Here is a 16,357-nt window from a genome sequence, read left to right on the forward strand (position 1 = left end):
GGTTTGAACCCTGGACCTCCCATGTCGTGGGCAGAAGCTCTATCAGTTGAGCCAGTCTGCTTCTTTGTTTATTTGCTTTTGTTTTAAGGAGATACCAGGGATCAAACCCAGGGCCTCTCATGTAGAAAGCAGGTGCTTAACCACTTGAACCAAATCCACTCCCCTGGTCCTTTCTTCTGACTGTTTACATCTGCTGCTGAATCCCTCTAATGTGCTTTTCATTTCAATTACTGTACTTTGCAGCTCCAAAATTTGTTTGTTTCTTTAAAAAAGCTTTTTTCTATCTTTTTAAAAACATTTTCCTAATCTCCTTTAATTCTTTGTGTATGAATCCCTTTAGCTCACTGAACATATTTAAGAGAGTTGATTTAAGGTCTGTGACTAATGTTACAATGTCTTTCTACTCTGCTATCTTCCCACTGAGTATCTCACTTTTTACCTTTTTACCAGTTGTCTCATGATTTTTAATGTGGCTCTTGCGAGATTTCAAACAATGCATGTGATTGCATTTGTGGCTTGTGTAGTTTTCTGTTGTACAGCACTGCTCTTGAAACCAGGCTGTGTGCAAGGAGTGAGAGCACCCCTCCTTTTGTGCTGAGAGAAGCGGGAGGAGGTGTGCCCCTTGGTATGCAGCAGTGGAGTGGGGGGCCGCCTGGGGACAGCCAGATTTCATTAAGGGGAGATGGTAGGTCAGGGTGAGGGGCGATGCACCCACAGTGGAGGCTTCTGTGGGAGTGGGTTTGTTGGAGGTGGTGATGGGGCTTTGGGAAGTAGGGGATTGCTGCTAGGGGGCAGCTGTGAGAGGCTGTGGAGCCATGCAGATTTCAAGAAGTAAGAGGTTGCAGAGCAATTTGACCAGGTGAGCAGGGGAGGGTTCTGCCCTGAGGAGGTTTTGTCTCTCCACCCACCTACCTTAGAAGATAGTGTGTTTGTACTGGTCTTCCATTCTAAGCTTAGAGCAAGCCCCCTATTTGGATAAGTGGTTCAACCGGTTCCCTGGCAGAAGGTGGAGATAGAAGGTTCAGATGCAGCATTTGGCCCAAGAATCCTTCCTTCTCCCAGGAGAAGGCTTCTTTTCGGTGAAGACTGGAGACTGTTCTTCTCTCCTCAGCCACCGGCCTCCGCTCCCCTGCTGGTGTGGCTGATGCTGGGAACATACGTGGCAGCCAGAGCTATGGCTCACTCCAGCAGTGAGTGCTCCTCACTCCCACAGAGCCGGCTTTGCCTTTCCAGAGCAGTGGCAGAACCTCCTGGTCCTGTGGAGACAGACGGGAGCTGGGCATCTGCCAAGGAGATGGTGCCGTGCGCGGCTTCCTGTTTCTTGGCCCTGGTTTCTGTATCCAGTCTCTGTGGTCTTTCGTACTCGGTGCTTGGGAGGAGGAAGACCTGCCTCTTGCCTCTTTCCCTCCATCTGATCAGACCAAAAGGCCTGTGCCTTGGGGGGGGCAACTGGAGGTTCCATAAAGACCCCGAGGGAAGCAAACAAGGCTCACCCGATAGAGCACCTGTCTACCAGATGGAGGGTCCAGGGTTCCATCCCCAGGGCCTCCTGACCCGTGTGGTGAGCTGGCCCATGCGCAGTGCTGCTGCACGCATGGGGTGCCACATGCGCAAGGTGAGCGCCCTGCAAGGAGAGCCGCCCTGCGTGGAAAAAGCACAGCCCGCCCAGGAGTGGCGCTGCACACATGGAGAGCCGCAAGATGACGCAACAAAAAAGAGACGCAGTTTCCCAGTGCCCCCTGATAATGCGAGGAGACGCAGATGAACACACAGCGAATGGACACAGAGCGGACAATGGGGAGGAAGGGGAGAGAAATAAATAAAATAAAATAAATCTTAAAAAAAAAGATACCGAGCAAGACTCTGGAGGTGACCTGGGTCGAGGCCTGGCATCTCTGGACAAGTGGCTCATCTTCTGTCACCTTCAATTTCTTTTCTGTTAGTGAGGTGTTTGGACTTGAACTCTGAAATGGATCACCTCTTGACCTTTTTCTAACTATGAGGGACTAGATGGAGCCAGAGAAGAGGATGAAACAAACTGTCACCAGAGGCCGGCCACGTCTGCCACCTTCCTGCCAGGTGGTCCCGGTCCAAGTCGCCAGCCTTCTCGCCATATTGCTCTAGTGCTTGGAGTCAGCGCCGTAACCACGTATGGACAGGAAGTCCCGCCAGCTCGGCCTCCTGGAAGGAGCCTTCCTTTCCTTCCCCTCACCTGGACTCTTCCTGTGGCAGTAGGCAGTGACTTCCTGCCTCCTGTGGGGTGACTCTGGGCCCCTTAACATGGTGACTGTCGTGGCTTGGAGCTAGGTGCCCCGGAAAATCATGTTCTGAAACTTAGTCCATCCCTGTTGTAAATAAGATCTCTTCACGGTGCTGCTTCAGTTAAGGTGTGGCCCAGTTAAAGCAGGACGGCCTTTAATCCAGATTCCTGGGGTCCTTTATAAGCAGAGTGAAAGTCAGACCAAAAACAAACAAAAAGCCACAGGAAGGAGCCGGCAGTGGCCGGAACCCGGAGAAACAGGAGGGGCCTCTGCGTGACGGAAAAGCCCAGGCCCGAGGATCGCTGGCAGCCAGCTCCAGAGCGCCACAGTTCTGGGAGAAAGTGTTGCCTTGGGGACACCTTGATTTTGGATGTCCCCAACCTCAAACCCTGAGCCAATAAATTCCCACTGTTTAAGCCAACCCCTTGCGTGGTATTTGCTTGAGCAGCCCCTGCCTGACGGGACAGTCTCAGTGCCCCCCCCATCCCGGGACCTTCTCGCAGTTCTCCAAACCACCTGGGCTTTCTCAAGTCCTGGGCCTTTGCTTAGTGGGTTCCTCTCAGACACTTTCTGCTTCATGACGCAGACCAGGCATCTTGTCCTTTGAGAAGCCTTGTCCCCTCTCCTGCTGACCTCCCCAGCTTAGCTCAGTGGCCCTCCTTTGCCTTGTCACCCAGTGGCCAGTGTTCTGCTTGTCGTATGCAATCGACTCAGTTGCTGGGGCAGGGGCTGCCTTGGATGATGTGCACCAGGGGCTTACCCAAAAGAGACGCCGGGCAAAGTTCATCGAAAGACTGAAAGAACGTTTCCCTCTAGTCTCCCTGCTACTGTCACTGATACGCAGTTAATGAAAGCCTTGCTAGAACTTAAACCTAAACGAAGGAGCTTCCCAAGACTGCTTTGTTTTGTTAAAATTTATTTTCCCCCTTCCCCTCCTCCCACCGTGCTATTTTTGCTGTCTGTGTTGTCTTTTTATTTTCTCTCCTCTAGGATTCACTGGGATTCGATCCTGGGGACCTCTGATGTGGAGAGAGGTTCCCTGTCAATTGCACCACCTCAGTTCCTGGTCTCTGCTGCGCTTCACCTTGACTCTCCCCTTGTCCCTCTTTTGATGCGTCATCATCTTGCTGTGTGACTCACTTGCATGGGGCACTGGCTCACCATGCGGGCACTTGCACAGGCACTGGCTTGCTGCATGGGCATGCTTTCTCTTTTTCTTTTTTTACCAGGAGGCCCCAGGGATCAAACCTGGTCCTCCCATATGGTAGGCAGAAGCTCTATCACTTGAGCCACATCTGTTTCCCAAGGGTGTTTTTTTAGGAGGCATGGCTGCTCCTCAGAGAAGAGATGGGCAATTCATGGTTGGTTTTTCTCTCCCAATCAGCAAAATGGTTCCTAAATCCATCCCTGTCCTCATGCCTGGTACCCAGAATGGACTGCGTTATGAAAATGAGATTCCAGCCCTGGGGGCCCAGGAATGAGATGGTTCCTTGTGTTTGTTGTTGTTTTTGCTTGTTTGCACTTGTTGTCTGCTTGTTGTTTTTGCTCGTTGTCTGCTCATTTTGCTTGTTATCTGTTTGGTGTCTGCTGGTTATTTGTCTTCTTTAGGAGGTATTGGGAACGGAACTGAACCCAGGACCTCCCATGTGGGAGGTGGTCTCTCAACTGCTTGAGCCATGTCTGCTCCCCCAGGAATGGGAATTTCAAAGCTCTGCAGGGGCCTGGGAATCTGACGTTTTCAAAGCTTGTCAGGGGCTTGTAAAGTCAGCCCTTGTGAGCGCCCGAGGAAACTGGGAGAATTAGGGTTTGGTATGTGAATCATGTTTTCTATTGTAGTCTGATTCCAGAAAGATTTTCCAGGCATTTCTGCTTGGCCTCCTGTGGGCTAAGGCTGCCTCTGAGATTTAAGCAGGGCTCAGGACACTGTCACAGGTGTGACTTTGGGGGTAGAGGTTACTGGATGGGAGAATCTCTCAGGAATCTTCCAAGTCAGTCTCCTTTTTTTTAAAGATTTATTTCTCTCCCCTTCCCCCCACCCCCCGCCCCAGTTGTCTGTTCTCTGTGTCTGTTTGCTGCGTCTTCTTTGTCCACTTCTGTTGTTGCCAGTGTCACGGGAATCTGGGTTTCTTTTTTTTGCATTATCTTGCTGTGTCAGCTCTCCGTGTGTGCAGTGCCATTCCTGGGCAGGCTGCACTTTCTTTCGTGCTGGGCGGTTCTCCTTACGGGGCGCACTCCTTGCGTGTGGGGCTCCCCTATGCGGGGGACACCCCTGCGTGGCACGGCACTCCTTGCGCGCATCAGCACTGTGCATGGGCCAGCTCCACACGGGTCAAGGAGGCCCGGGGTTTGTACCTTGGACCTCCCATGTGGTAGGCGGACACCCTATCTACTGGGCCAAGTCCACTTCCTCCAAGTTAGTTTTGAGGATTCTATCTGAGACGTCTTAGGGGAGCCTGGCAAGTAAAGGAATCTTTCTTTAAATGCTTGTATCGTTATTGTTGTTCGAAGCCATAGCATATCTAACCTAGCCCTTGTCCGTGTCAGACACTCTGCTTGCTAAGTGCTTTCCAGCCATTCTTTCTGATTCTTGCAGGAGACCTGAGGGGTGGGTAGCCACGTCCCTGTTATAAGGATGAAGAAGCTGAGCTTTGTGGAATGCTAGTTAGGGATCAACATCCTAAATGCTTTCAGTGGATGACAGTGAGTGGTGGGCTCAGGCAGAGGACAGCAGAATGTGCTGGCGGCTGGGGGATGCTGGGCGACACCCTGCCATCAGGCGGGGCAGCACCACACTGCTCATTTGTGGACACGTGGAACCGTGACTTCATCTTCCAGTTTCTCCAAAGTAACTGGAAACATCACACTTTAGGGAAGTATCGTTAACTTGTCAATGTTGGCAAAATTTTTTTAAAGAAGATACTGGGGATTGAACCTAGGACCTTGTATATGCTAACCAGGCCCTCAACCACGGTGCTACATTTGCTCCTGGGCAAATAGCTTTTTTTTTGTTTGTTTGTTTGTATTCATTTATTTATTTATTTCTCTCCCCTTACCCCCAGTTGTCTGCTCTCTGTGTCTATTTGCTGCGTGTTCTTTGTCTGCTTCTGTTGTCGTAAGCAGCTCGGGAATCTGTGTCTCTTTTTGTTGCGTCATCTTGTTGTATCAGCTCTCCGTGTGTGCGGTGCCATTCCTAGGCAGGCTGCACTTTCTTTCGTGCTGGGCGGCTCTCCTTCCGGGGCGCACTCCTTGCGGATGGGGCTCCCCTACGCGGGTAACACCCCTGCGTGGCACGGCACTCCTTGCGTGCATCAGCACTGCACATGGGCCAGCTCCACACGGGTAAAGGAGGCCTGGGGTTTCAACCGTGGACCTCCCATGTGGTAGACGGATGCCCTAACCACTGGGCCAAGTCCACTTCCCCTAATAGTTTTTAAAAGTGTTCAAAACCTGGTGTAGGCCAGCAAGCATGTCTGAGAATCAGAGTCAGCCAAAAAGGGAATGGTTTATAAGTGGGTAAGAGAGGTTTTATTCATTCTGCAAGTATTGGAGGGATCCGGGCAAGGGAGACAGACCTGGTGTTGGATCACTTGGAGACCTAGGTCAGTTTAGATAAATGTCCTGTCACACCCTTCCCTCCGGACTTGTCAGGACACTTCCTAGAGGAAGAAGAAGGCTGGCAGCTGGGTAGAGTGGGCAGGCAAAATTGAGGGAAGAGTGTTCAGGCAGAGGTGATGTCAGAGAGGCCCTGGGGGTCTTGGAGAAAGACCTCACCCTGGGTAGGGTGGTTCCTGATACAGTCCCAAGAAAGAATCCCAGAACTAGTCCTCTACTAGGAGGAGAAGTTCACGTAAAGCAGCACACACTCAGGCCAAGCCCGCTGGGCCTGGGAGGACTGCTTTATGAGGCCGGGCTCTCCCTTCCACCCCGCGTTTAGGCTGGGACTCCAGCATTCTCACTGGTCCCTCACGCAAAAGAGGGGTGGAAAAGGACAGCTTCTCCTTGGCTTCCTGTTCCTTGTGTTCCTCAGAGTGGGAAGTGCCCAGGGGAGGGGTGGGTGGTCAGGTGATGGGTGCGGCTTTTGTCATCTCCCGTCTCTAGGCCCTGGGCCCTGGGCCCTGGGCGGCTGATTTTCCACTGGGGTTAGGGATTATCTGCTGGTGGTTTTCTGTTAGTCCTCCTTTGCTGAGTTATCTCCCTTCTACTTTTCCCTAACCTCAGAGGGCACAGCAGAGACACATGCTTGGAGGCAAGAGGGAGCTGGTGAGTTCCAGGAAATGAAAGGAATTGGGTACGGCTGGAGTGGAGAGGGGGTAGGAGTGAGGCTGGCATGGCTGCCGCCTGGCCTTGGCCTTACAGGCAAGTGGAATAAGCAGGTGCGGTGGGGCTGCAAGTGCAGATCAGCCGCCACGTCTCAGTGGCGTGCTACAGTACAGGGTCACGTCTCGCCGGGGTGAAGTCTGATGTGGCTTGAACAGTTCTTCATAATGTTAGCTCTTCCATGCAGAATAGGTGGCCTCCCAGGGCAGCAGGGCAGGGGAAGAGAGGACAGGGGGAGGTCCCCAGCGTGAGCCTCCCAGGCTGGGGAGTGACACTTCCACTGTCAGACCAGGCAGCAGGGAGGCTGGGAATGGGTGTGGTCCACGGGTTTCTGGGAGCCCCACCTGTGTCTGGCCCCTGCCTTCACCAGGTAGGAGTTTAGGTACAACAGGAAAGGGGTTTTCCCCGGGGGGAGTGACAAGATCAGACTTGTGTTTTAGAGATTCTTCTGGCTGTAGCCAGAGTTGGCGCCCAAGCCGGGGTAGCTGAAGTCCCATCTGGTAGAGGCTGGGAAGTCACTGGAGCCACAGCAGAGGTACACACGATTTGCAGCTGATACACAGTGTCCACCTGGCAGCAGCCACAAAGAGAATGTAAGAAAAATTTGTGTAAATTAAAAATAAATGGTCAGAATATATTTTGTGTATGTCCTCTGTGGGCCTCTGAAAGGGTGTTCAGGGGTAACTGAGTGCCCGCTTGACTTGAGAACCTCAGGGGCAGGATTATGCTCTCTTCTTGGGCCTATAACCAGGACCCAGTAACAGGAGTGGGGAATCCTTGTGTCAGAAGGACTCCTTGGGAAGCGGATGTGGCTCAAGCAATTGGGCTCCCGTCTACCAAATGGGAGGTCCAGGGTTCAATCCCCAGGGCCTCCTGATGAGGCAAGCTGGCCCACACAGAGTGCTGGCCCACGCGGTGAGCTGGCCTGGGTGGAGAGCTGGCTCGACAAGATGACACAACTAAAAGAGACCCAGAAGAGAGACAATAAGAGATGCATCAGACCAGGGAGCTGAGGCAGCACAAGAGATTAAGCACCTCTTTCCTGCTCCAGAGGGTCCCAGGATCGGTTCCCAGTGCCACCTAAAGAGAAGACAAGAAGACACAGAAGAACACACAACAAATGGGCACAGAGAGCAGACAATTGGGTGGGGGGGAGGGATAAATAAATCTTAAAAAAAAAACAAACCTCACTATTGCTTCCCAAACAGCCTGATGTCCTGCCTCTGTCAGAAACACCGTTGGGTGCAATAGAAAGCATTCTCTCCTGAGACTGACCCCTACCCCCAACCTACTTGCAGTTCTTTGTGGTTTACAAAGTATTTTCTAAGTCCTTCCCTCATTTGAGTTTCACTGTAATTTAATCAGATACGAGACCTATTTTTTTTTCTCTCCTCTTCCGCCCCCCCGTTGTCGGCTCTCTTGTGTCCACTTGCTGTGTGTTCTTCTGTGACTGCTTCTGTCCTTATCAGCAGCATCGGGAATCTGTGTCTCTTTGTTGTTGCAGTCATCTTGTTGTGTCAGCTCTCCGTGTGTGCGGCGCCATTCCTGGGCAGGCTGCACTTTCTTTCGCACTGGGCGGCTCTCCTTACGGGGCGCACTCCTTGCATGTGGGGCTCCCCTACGCGGGGGACACCCCTGCATGGCAAGGCACTTCTTGCACGCATCAGCCCTGAGCATGGGCCAGCTCCACACGGGTCAAGGAGGCCCGGGGTTTGAACCTTGGACCTCCCATGTGGAAGGCAGACGCCCTAACCACTGGGCCAAGTCTGCTTCCCACGAGATCTATTTTTGACCAAGGGCAAGGGACTGACTCTTAGAGACATTGTTCCATGGCTGCCAGGAGCCCTGGGAACAATCTCTAATCTGGAGCTGAAAGTGTGGGCTTTGCAACCACACTTTTTAGCTGTGTGCTTTTGGTGTTCTTGTGCATAAAATATGGATAACTGCACAAAGCTGTCTGGAAGCTCCAACAAGGTGATTTTTTTTTTTAGATTTATTTATTTATTTCTCTCCCCTTCCCCCCCCCCACCCGGTTGTCTAACAAAGCGATATTAATGAAAGCCTTTTGCAAACTGTGATGCACAGTCCAAAGGTTGTTATCCTCAGACCTGACATATCACAGAAAGCCATTTCGAGTTGTGCTAAAGGAATGCACATGGATGGCAATGGAAGATGAAGTGAATTTCTGCTCTCCAGTTCTGTTTTGGGACTGCACTATTTGACTTTGAACTCATTGCCTGAATCACACTGACTAGTTGAGCAGCTGTACCCATCATCTTCTATGGGTCTCATCCCTGCCCCTCATTTCTATGGAGGGGCGAGAGCTGGGGGTGGAGACGCGATTTGTAAGAGACTCCCCCACAATCCCCACCACCTGATTTTGAGGCAGTGACACGACTAAGGTTTTACAGACAGATGAATTCCAGACATGGAATCTAGCCTGAGAGAGGAGGTCAGGCAGGCAGTGGGGTGAGCCAGAGGGTGGTGCTTGCCCATCTGGGAATGGCACCCTGGTTCTAGTTGATTGCTCATTAGGGGAATGCTGCCCAATGTGGCCAAATCTTCAGATTTTTCTACAGAAGCCTGAATTCTGGATATAAATTTTAAAAAATTGTCATAAGTTTCAGCCTCGCAGCATTTCACCAGTCAGCTGGAATTAAGGAACAGGTTGGCTACATGGCTTTCCACCCCAGCTCCAGACTTCAGCTTTCTCTTGTAAATTCGGGACAGTGATGTTATGGCCATAGGGTTTTTAGACCAGATAAGAAAAGAGAATCACCAGCCCACCTCTCGGGGCCTTGCTGTAGGAATCCAGGGAAATGTCAGCTACTTGAGTTCTCTTGCTACTTGGAATCCCCAGGTTTAAGAGAATGTAATCCTAGTCCATTTGGGGCCAGCAAACCATGATTAAAAGGAATTAAAAAAAAAAAAAAAAAGGAATCACGGGATTACCTAGGCCTTTTAAGCTTGGTGGTCATATTATTTTTAAGGAGATTCGTATTTTTGTGTACTAGAAAAAGGTAACTTGTACTCCCCAAACATACGATTTCATGGTAGTGGGGTTTTCTAAAAGAACAAGTTTCAGCAAAAAGAAATGAATTAAGTTAAAGGGAAAATTTTAAATAAACCAAAGTATAAGTGCGATGCTGCTCGCCGAGGTGGTGCGGGGCGCGCGGGGACTGAGCAACCCCGTAGTGCGCTCGTCCTTCCCGCCACATCCTCGCCCAGCGGCGTTGGCGCCAGTCGCCGCGCGGACCTCCCCCATTCCCTGCACAGGCGAGGGGGATCGGCGGCGACGGGCGGGAGCGCGGGGCTGAGGGGCATCCCGGTCCCGGCGGAGGGCGGGCTCCGTCTCAGTCCCTCCGAGCCGAGCTGAGGGTCTCGGAGGACCCCACGCGTCCAATGTCCAAAGCCCGGCTTCGGGGCCCCGGTTCTGCCACTTCCAGCCTGGCGATCTTCGGCTGCGAGACTCCCTCGTGCGGGAAGCAGGGTGGCTGAGCCTGCCAATGCCGGGACAGGGCGCACTTGAGCGAGGACTACAGATCGCTCAGACCAAGCCGTCTCCTCGCCAGGGCCCCGGAACCCTCCGCAAGGCCCTGGCTCGCGCGGGTTCTAAGATGAGGACAAAGCCCGCCCGGATCTAGAGCGCGCGCGCCGTCGGGGCCAATGGGACGCCGGCGCCGGGCTGAGTGACGGGCCGGCGCGGCCAACGGGCGCGAGTCTTGTTGCGAGGTGGCGCCGGCTCCGGCATTATAAAGAGCGCCACGAGTCGGCATTGTCAGGCGGCGGCACCGCGCGGGCCGGAGCTTGGCAGGGGGCCCGTGGGCTTTGCGTGGCGGCGGCGGCCGAGGAGAAGGGAGTGAGGTCGCGAGCGGCTCCGTCGGTGGACGGAGGCGAGGCCCCGGCGGCGCCAGCGCGAGCGCGGCCGAGCCCGCGGCGCCTTCCCGGGCGGTGGGGACTAGCGGGCCCCGCGGCGTCATCGGCGGCGAGGTGAGCGGCCCGGGCCGGGCCCGGCGGGCGGGCGGGCAGTCGGGGCGGGGGCCGGGCCCGCCTCATGCGCTGTCGCCGCTCCGTGCAGGAGCATGTCGGAAGCGGGCGAGGAGCAGCCCATGGAGACGACGGGCGCCACCGAGAACGGACACGAGGCCGCCCCCGAGGGCGAGTCGCCGGCCGGGCCCGGAACAGGGGCCGCGACAAGGGCCGGCTCCGGGACCGCGGCGGCCCCCGCCGGGAACCAGAACGGCGCCGAGGGCGACCAGATCAACGCCAGCAAGAACGAGGAGGACGCGGGGTAGGTGCGGCGGCGGGCGGGCGGGCGGGGACCGGGGCGCAGCCTTTGTTCCGGGGCCACCTTTTGTTGGCGCCACGCGGCGGGGGGAGGGGCGGCCGGGCCGGGGCCGGGGCAGTGGCGGCGGCCCCGGGATCGCCCGGGTCGGGCCGCGCGCCGCAGCCGCGCTCGGGAGTTTGCAGGAGTTTGTTGGGCCGGCTTTGGCCCCGCCCCGGAATCTGGCCGCTCCGCGCGGGGTCCGGGCCCGCGGGGGGGCGGGGCGGCCCAGGAGAGGGGGAGGGCCCTCGGACCCCGACCCGGAGCGGGGTCCGGGGCTGCGTGGGCGGAGCGGGCACGCGCCGGGGTTGCGGGGGGCAGGCCTTCCCTCCTACACCCCCTCTTTGCCTCCCGCCGAGGGCGGAGTCACGGCCGGAACGTGGTCTGTGCCCCGGGAAGCCGCGAGTTCCTTGAAAGCGAAAAAGCTTCAGAGGAGGGGAGAACTGGGAGAGAAGACAGCCACTCTTATAAAGTGGTTTTTAGGTTCATTAATTTCCAGTTGGTGAACGCTGCGGGCACCGTATCCCCGAGGCGAGCCGTTGTCTTTCCTTTCCTGCTTGGGAAGGGAACCTGGGGGTGCAGCCTTTTTTTTTTTTTTTTTAAGAAAAACTTCGTTAGGATTAGGGTGGGGTGGAGTGGAACTTGGAGGGTAAGACTCTTGGAGATTTAAGACTCTTCTAAGATAGAATCCTTAGACCCCTTCAAGAGGATTGGTTTCAGTTCTGGTAGGAGATGGCTAGTCCTTTCAGTGAAAGATTTTGGGACATCAGTCTTTAAAAGCCATAGCCTGCCTGTAAGACTTGTTGCCATCTGCCTCACGTTTCAGAAAAATGTTTGTTGGCGGTCTGAGCTGGGATACCAGCAAAAAGGACCTAAAGGACTATTTTACCAAATTTGGAGAGGTGGTTGACTGTACAATAAAAATGGATCCCAACACTGGACGGTCAAGAGGGTTTGGGTTTATCCTCTTCAAAGATGCAGCCAGTGTGGAGAAGGTAAGCTTTTTACTTCAGGTGACTCAGTGGATAGGATTTGCATTATAAGAGAACATCACTCTTGATCCCGACTGGGTATCAGCTAATCACATGGCTAAGTCCTTAGGGAAAAACAAGCTAGGAACTTGTATTCCTGTTTTTGAAGGAACAAAAGTATAGATTCAGGTGGGGAGTCGGAAGTATGTGCTGAGGTGGTCCAGGAAGGTAATAATTGGCGGTACTTATATGTGCTTGTCTTGGCTCCGGCTGAACCCTTTCCCTGGATGACTAGAGGAGTGTTTACAGTGCTGTTGGATAGGCATTAGTGTTAGCCCCATTTTACAGAGAACAACAAGGCTCGGAAGTTGTCACTAGGAAGAGCCCACACAGCTAGTAGGGGTGGGGTGGGATTCTGACCCTGCAGCCCAGCCGCCAGCCTGTGCTCCCTCTTTCAATCATGGGGGTTTTGCTTCTGGAGGACAGGAAGAAGAGCACACAGTATTGCCAGTGCTTCAGGGTGAGGAGTGAGCTCTAGATGGTGTGAACAGACAGCGATTCAGGAGGGTCAAGCTGGGTAGAGTGGGGGGGATGAGACATTCTGTATACCTGCTTTGGAGTCTTGTGATCAGAGAAGGGTCATCTGAGTTAGAACCCAACCGCTCTCTGTTGGAACAGGTCTTAGACCAGAAGGAGCACAGGCTGGATGGCCGAGTCATTGACCCCAAAAAGGCCATGGCCATGAAGAAGGATCCAGTGAAGAAAATCTTCGTGGGGGGTCTGAATCCCGAAGCCACTGAGGAGAAGATCAGGGAATACTTTGGCGAGTTTGGGGAGGTGAGTGTGGCCAGGTTACTGTGCCAGCTGCACTGAGGTTGCCTTTTTCCTGGTCTTTGCTGGCTGGGTCTTGTCTCAGTAGGTCCTTGTTTTCATCTCTGGTCTTTTTTTTCCTGTGAGTTCACTCAGTTCCTCGGGGGCAGGGGGAGGCAGTGGCTCTAAGCTTTGCCTGTGTTTACAGATTGAGGCCATCGAGCTTCCCATGGATCCAAAGTCTAACAAAAGACGGGGCTTCGTTTTCATCACTTTCAAAGAAGAAGAACCTGTGAAGAAGGTTCTGGAGAAAAAGTTCCACACTGTCAGTGGAAGCAAGGTAAGATGTCCTCCACTCTGCTTGGCCGCTTGGGGACTGGGGACTTGGGACTTAATGGGGACCCTGTGGGCCTCTAAGATCCTGACCTTGAGCTCAGATAGGGCTGGTGCAGACAACAGCAGGTGAGGAGGTGGGAGAGCATGCTGGGTGGCCTCCTGATTTAGAGTGCAAGGAGGTCTATGAGTCTTGCAGTTATGGTCTAAGAAGATTTTAGATTCTGGAACTCGCCACTTCTTTTTGTTACCACCTTCATCCCCTTTGGGCACTTATATTCCCCCCACCCCACCCCCCAAAGCAAAGGCCCTTCCCAAGGATCTCCCAGGACCAGTTTTGCTTGAGCGTGGAGTCCTGTGCGGTGGGAGGTACACGGCGTTGCCGAGCTCTGGTGGGGGTAGGTGGTAGTTCAGGCTTCACGGTGGCTGTGGAGGCGGTTGGGAGTTGGGTGCGGCTGGGCCGTGGCAGGGTGTGTGTGAGCAGGAGTGGCAGCCAGATAAGGTGGGACAGGTAGGGTGGGGCTCTTGGAAGCCTGCGTTCTGGCTGGAGTTTGGCAAGACTGGGTTCAGGGCCTTGCGTTTTCTCTGCCCTGAGATTGGATCCCAGGGCTTTTGGACAGGCCCTTTAATCTGGTGTGATGGGAAATACTGTAGGAAGATTCGGGTGCAGCGTCTAAATTGCTGAAACCACTGAACACTTGGTAGGAGTAGGGGTTATCGGCCAGTTCTTAGGAGGTTGCTTGTGTAGGGGCACTGTAAACGGTTTGTATTCAGTGAGATGGGCCTTTCAGAGGAGCATTTCGAAGGTTCCCCATCCTACCCTTTGAGGGCAGGGGTTTTTTTTTCCTTTTTTGAGTTAAAAAACAATAACAGTGCTTAGGCCCTGAGGATACAGGCACTTGGCTATCCCAGTAGCTAATAGTGGAGTGGTTGGAGTGGGGAGAGCTGTAGGGCCCGCTGAGAACAGACGTGTGAGCCCCTGCGCTTTAGGGGCTTTTTTCATCTATAAAGTGGAGGTCAGGGTAGCCTCTTGAGAGGAGAACTGGAGTAGGAACAGTCCTCTTGGTCCTCCCCAGGCGCCTGGCTGCACTGTTGGTGCAGCTGCCCTTGGTTGCGGCGTGCCCAGGGCTGGGGTCAGACAGGCCCGTGGTGGTCCCCCTCACCATGGCTTCCTGCCTCGCGCTTTCTTTGGGGAAAGGCTCTAGCTAAGAAGGGCCCTAGTGCTGAGGGTTGTAGTTGGGTCTCAGGAGCTAGCCCAAACCTGGCCTCCCCTGCCAGCGTGTTTGGCGCTGCTTTGCCAGGTGAATGTTCGTCAGAAATGGTGTTTTGCACCAGCCCTGCCCCAAGCTTGTCCTGTCCTAATCAGTGGTCTCCCCTTGGCTCTAGTGTGAAATCAAGGTGGCCCAGCCCAAAGAAGTCTACCAGCAGCAGCAGTACGGCTCTGGGGGTCGCGGAAATCGCAACCGAGGGAGCCGGGGCAGTGGCGGCGGCGGCGGCAGTGGAGGTAAGTGGACCTGGATGGAGATGGGTGCTGTCTCCCTGTCTGGACGAAGCCGTCTGTGCCTGGCTTGGGGCTCGCTCTGGCATCTGGCGCTCTGAGGCAGGCACGGGGTGGGAGTAGGAGTGCTCTCCCTTCTGGGCCCGGGCCGGCTGGCTGAGCTGCTGCACCGTGGCCTGAGCTTGGCTTGAGCTGCCTGGGGCCCCAGGGCAGAGCATCTGGGTCCTGGCTGTGCTTGGCTCTGGCTGTTCTCTCGGCTTGGGATGTGTGTGAGCGGGTGGTGAGAAGGGGTAGGGGGCGAGGCTGTGCCAGGTGCTTCACCTCCTTTCAGCCCAGGCCCTCTGACTCCAAAGCCTGAACTCGGTCCTGTTGGAAGCCAAGCTGCCGAGGAGGGTGGGGGTGATGCCGAGTGAGAGTGCAGTCAGTGTCCCGGCCTTCCAGCCTGCTGCTTGGTTGCAGGTGCAGGGCGAGGCCCAGGGCCCCTCCACCTGCCCAGCAGCCCCGTGGCTTCTGCCTCCGAGCCGCACAGAGCCCCACACCCAAAGGACAGGATCTCCTCCATCCTAGCTCCTGCGTGTGCTAAATGGTCCACGGGCCCCTGTGCCCTGCTCCCCCCACAGGTCAGAGTCAGAGTTGGAATCAGGGCTACGGCAACTACTGGAACCAGGGCTACGGCTACCAGCAGGGCTACGGGCCCGGCTATGGCGGCTACGACTACTCGCCCTATGGCTATTACGGCTACGGCCCCGGCTACGACTACAGTAAGTAGGAGAGAGGGAGGCCCCACCACTCTCCCATCCACGGGAGGCAGGACAGACAGTGCAGGGGTCATTGGCAGCAGGGGCTTTGGAGTCAAGACAGGCCTGGGCTTGTGGCCTGGCTCTGCCACTCGAGCTCCCAGTCTGAGCCTGTTTCTATCTGTAAAGCGGGGAGACACACCCTACTTTGCAGATGCGTAGTCACTGAGGAGGATGCGAGTGCCTGGCACAGGGTAAAGACTCAGTAAGTAGTAGCCGTTATCACTGTCGTTCTCGTCCCCAGGTCAGGGTAGTACAAATTACGGGAAGAGCCAGAGACGCGGCGGCCATCAGAATAACTACAAGCCATACTGAGGCTGCGGCAGGACATCGGGCTGACCGCACACGCTTTGTTTGGATATCGAGTGAACACAATTATGTACCAAATTTAACTTGGCAAACTTTCTATGGCCTGTCCCATGTGCATCTTATTTAAAATTTCCCCCTGGAAATCACTTTCCTGTTTACTATTTCCAGAGCTCTAGTTGTGTTAGGCAGCGTGTGGTGTATCCGAGGCCAAAGCGGCATTGCGGGCGGATGGCTCCAGGTTCCCCAGAGCCGGCGCGGAGGGCCTGCTTCCAGCTGCTGCTCTGCAGCCGGACCTGGGGACCCTGGTTGTAAAGAGTCACCTGCATCTAGGAAACCAGTGTCACCTTTTTTCACCTTTTAATTTTATATTATTTGTGTCATACATTTCCTGTAATGGAAGTGTTAATTTTACTGTACTTTTTGGTACCTTTTGGGAATCTAATGTATTGTAAGGTATTTTACACATGTCCTGATTTTGCCACGACCTGGATATTGAAGCTATCCAAGCTTTTGAAATAAAAATTTAAAAACCCCCAACGTGGGTGAGTGTGGGATGTGCTGTTGAGACCTAGCTGCCCTCTGCAGCCTGAGCCCCACAGTGCTCGATGCCGCCTGCTGGGTCCCCTCGGAGTGGGGCTTGGGGAGGACCTGGCTGTGGCCTTTTCCAAGCTCCTGCGTCTTGGCCTGCGTATCTGCCATGGTCTAACGGCATCCTGTCAGGCATAACCACACACTCC

At 54.4% G+C, this 16,357-nt stretch overlaps 1 protein-coding gene across 2 annotated transcripts; it reads left to right on the forward strand.

Annotated features, from left to right (window-relative positions):
* Positions 1-10,336: 10,336 nt before the first annotated feature.
* Positions 10,337-16,157, forward strand: HNRNPAB (heterogeneous nuclear ribonucleoprotein A/B). Of its 2 annotated transcripts, XM_004463005.5 has the most exons (8): positions 10,337-10,568; positions 10,657-10,869; positions 11,729-11,897; positions 12,552-12,710; positions 12,892-13,023; positions 14,403-14,520; positions 15,135-15,275; positions 15,556-16,157. In XM_004463005.5, exons 2-8 carry the CDS (start codon positions 10,661-10,663, stop codon positions 15,624-15,626), a joined length of 999 nt encoding a protein of 332 aa, XP_004463062.1. In that variant the 5' UTR covers positions 10,337-10,568; positions 10,657-10,660; the 3' UTR covers positions 15,627-16,157. The 2 variants fall into 2 exon arrangements, with proteins under 2 accessions (XP_004463062.1, XP_004463063.1); XM_004463006.5 differs by lacking the exon at positions 15,135-15,275 and having other exon boundaries at positions 10,338-10,568.
* The last annotated feature ends 200 nt before the right edge of the window (positions 16,158-16,357 follow it).

The sequence above is a fragment of the Dasypus novemcinctus genome, chromosome 2 (genome assembly GCF_030445035.2).
Source record: "Dasypus novemcinctus isolate mDasNov1 chromosome 2, mDasNov1.1.hap2, whole genome shotgun sequence".
Lineage (NCBI taxonomy): Eukaryota > Metazoa > Chordata > Mammalia > Cingulata > Dasypodidae > Dasypus > Dasypus novemcinctus.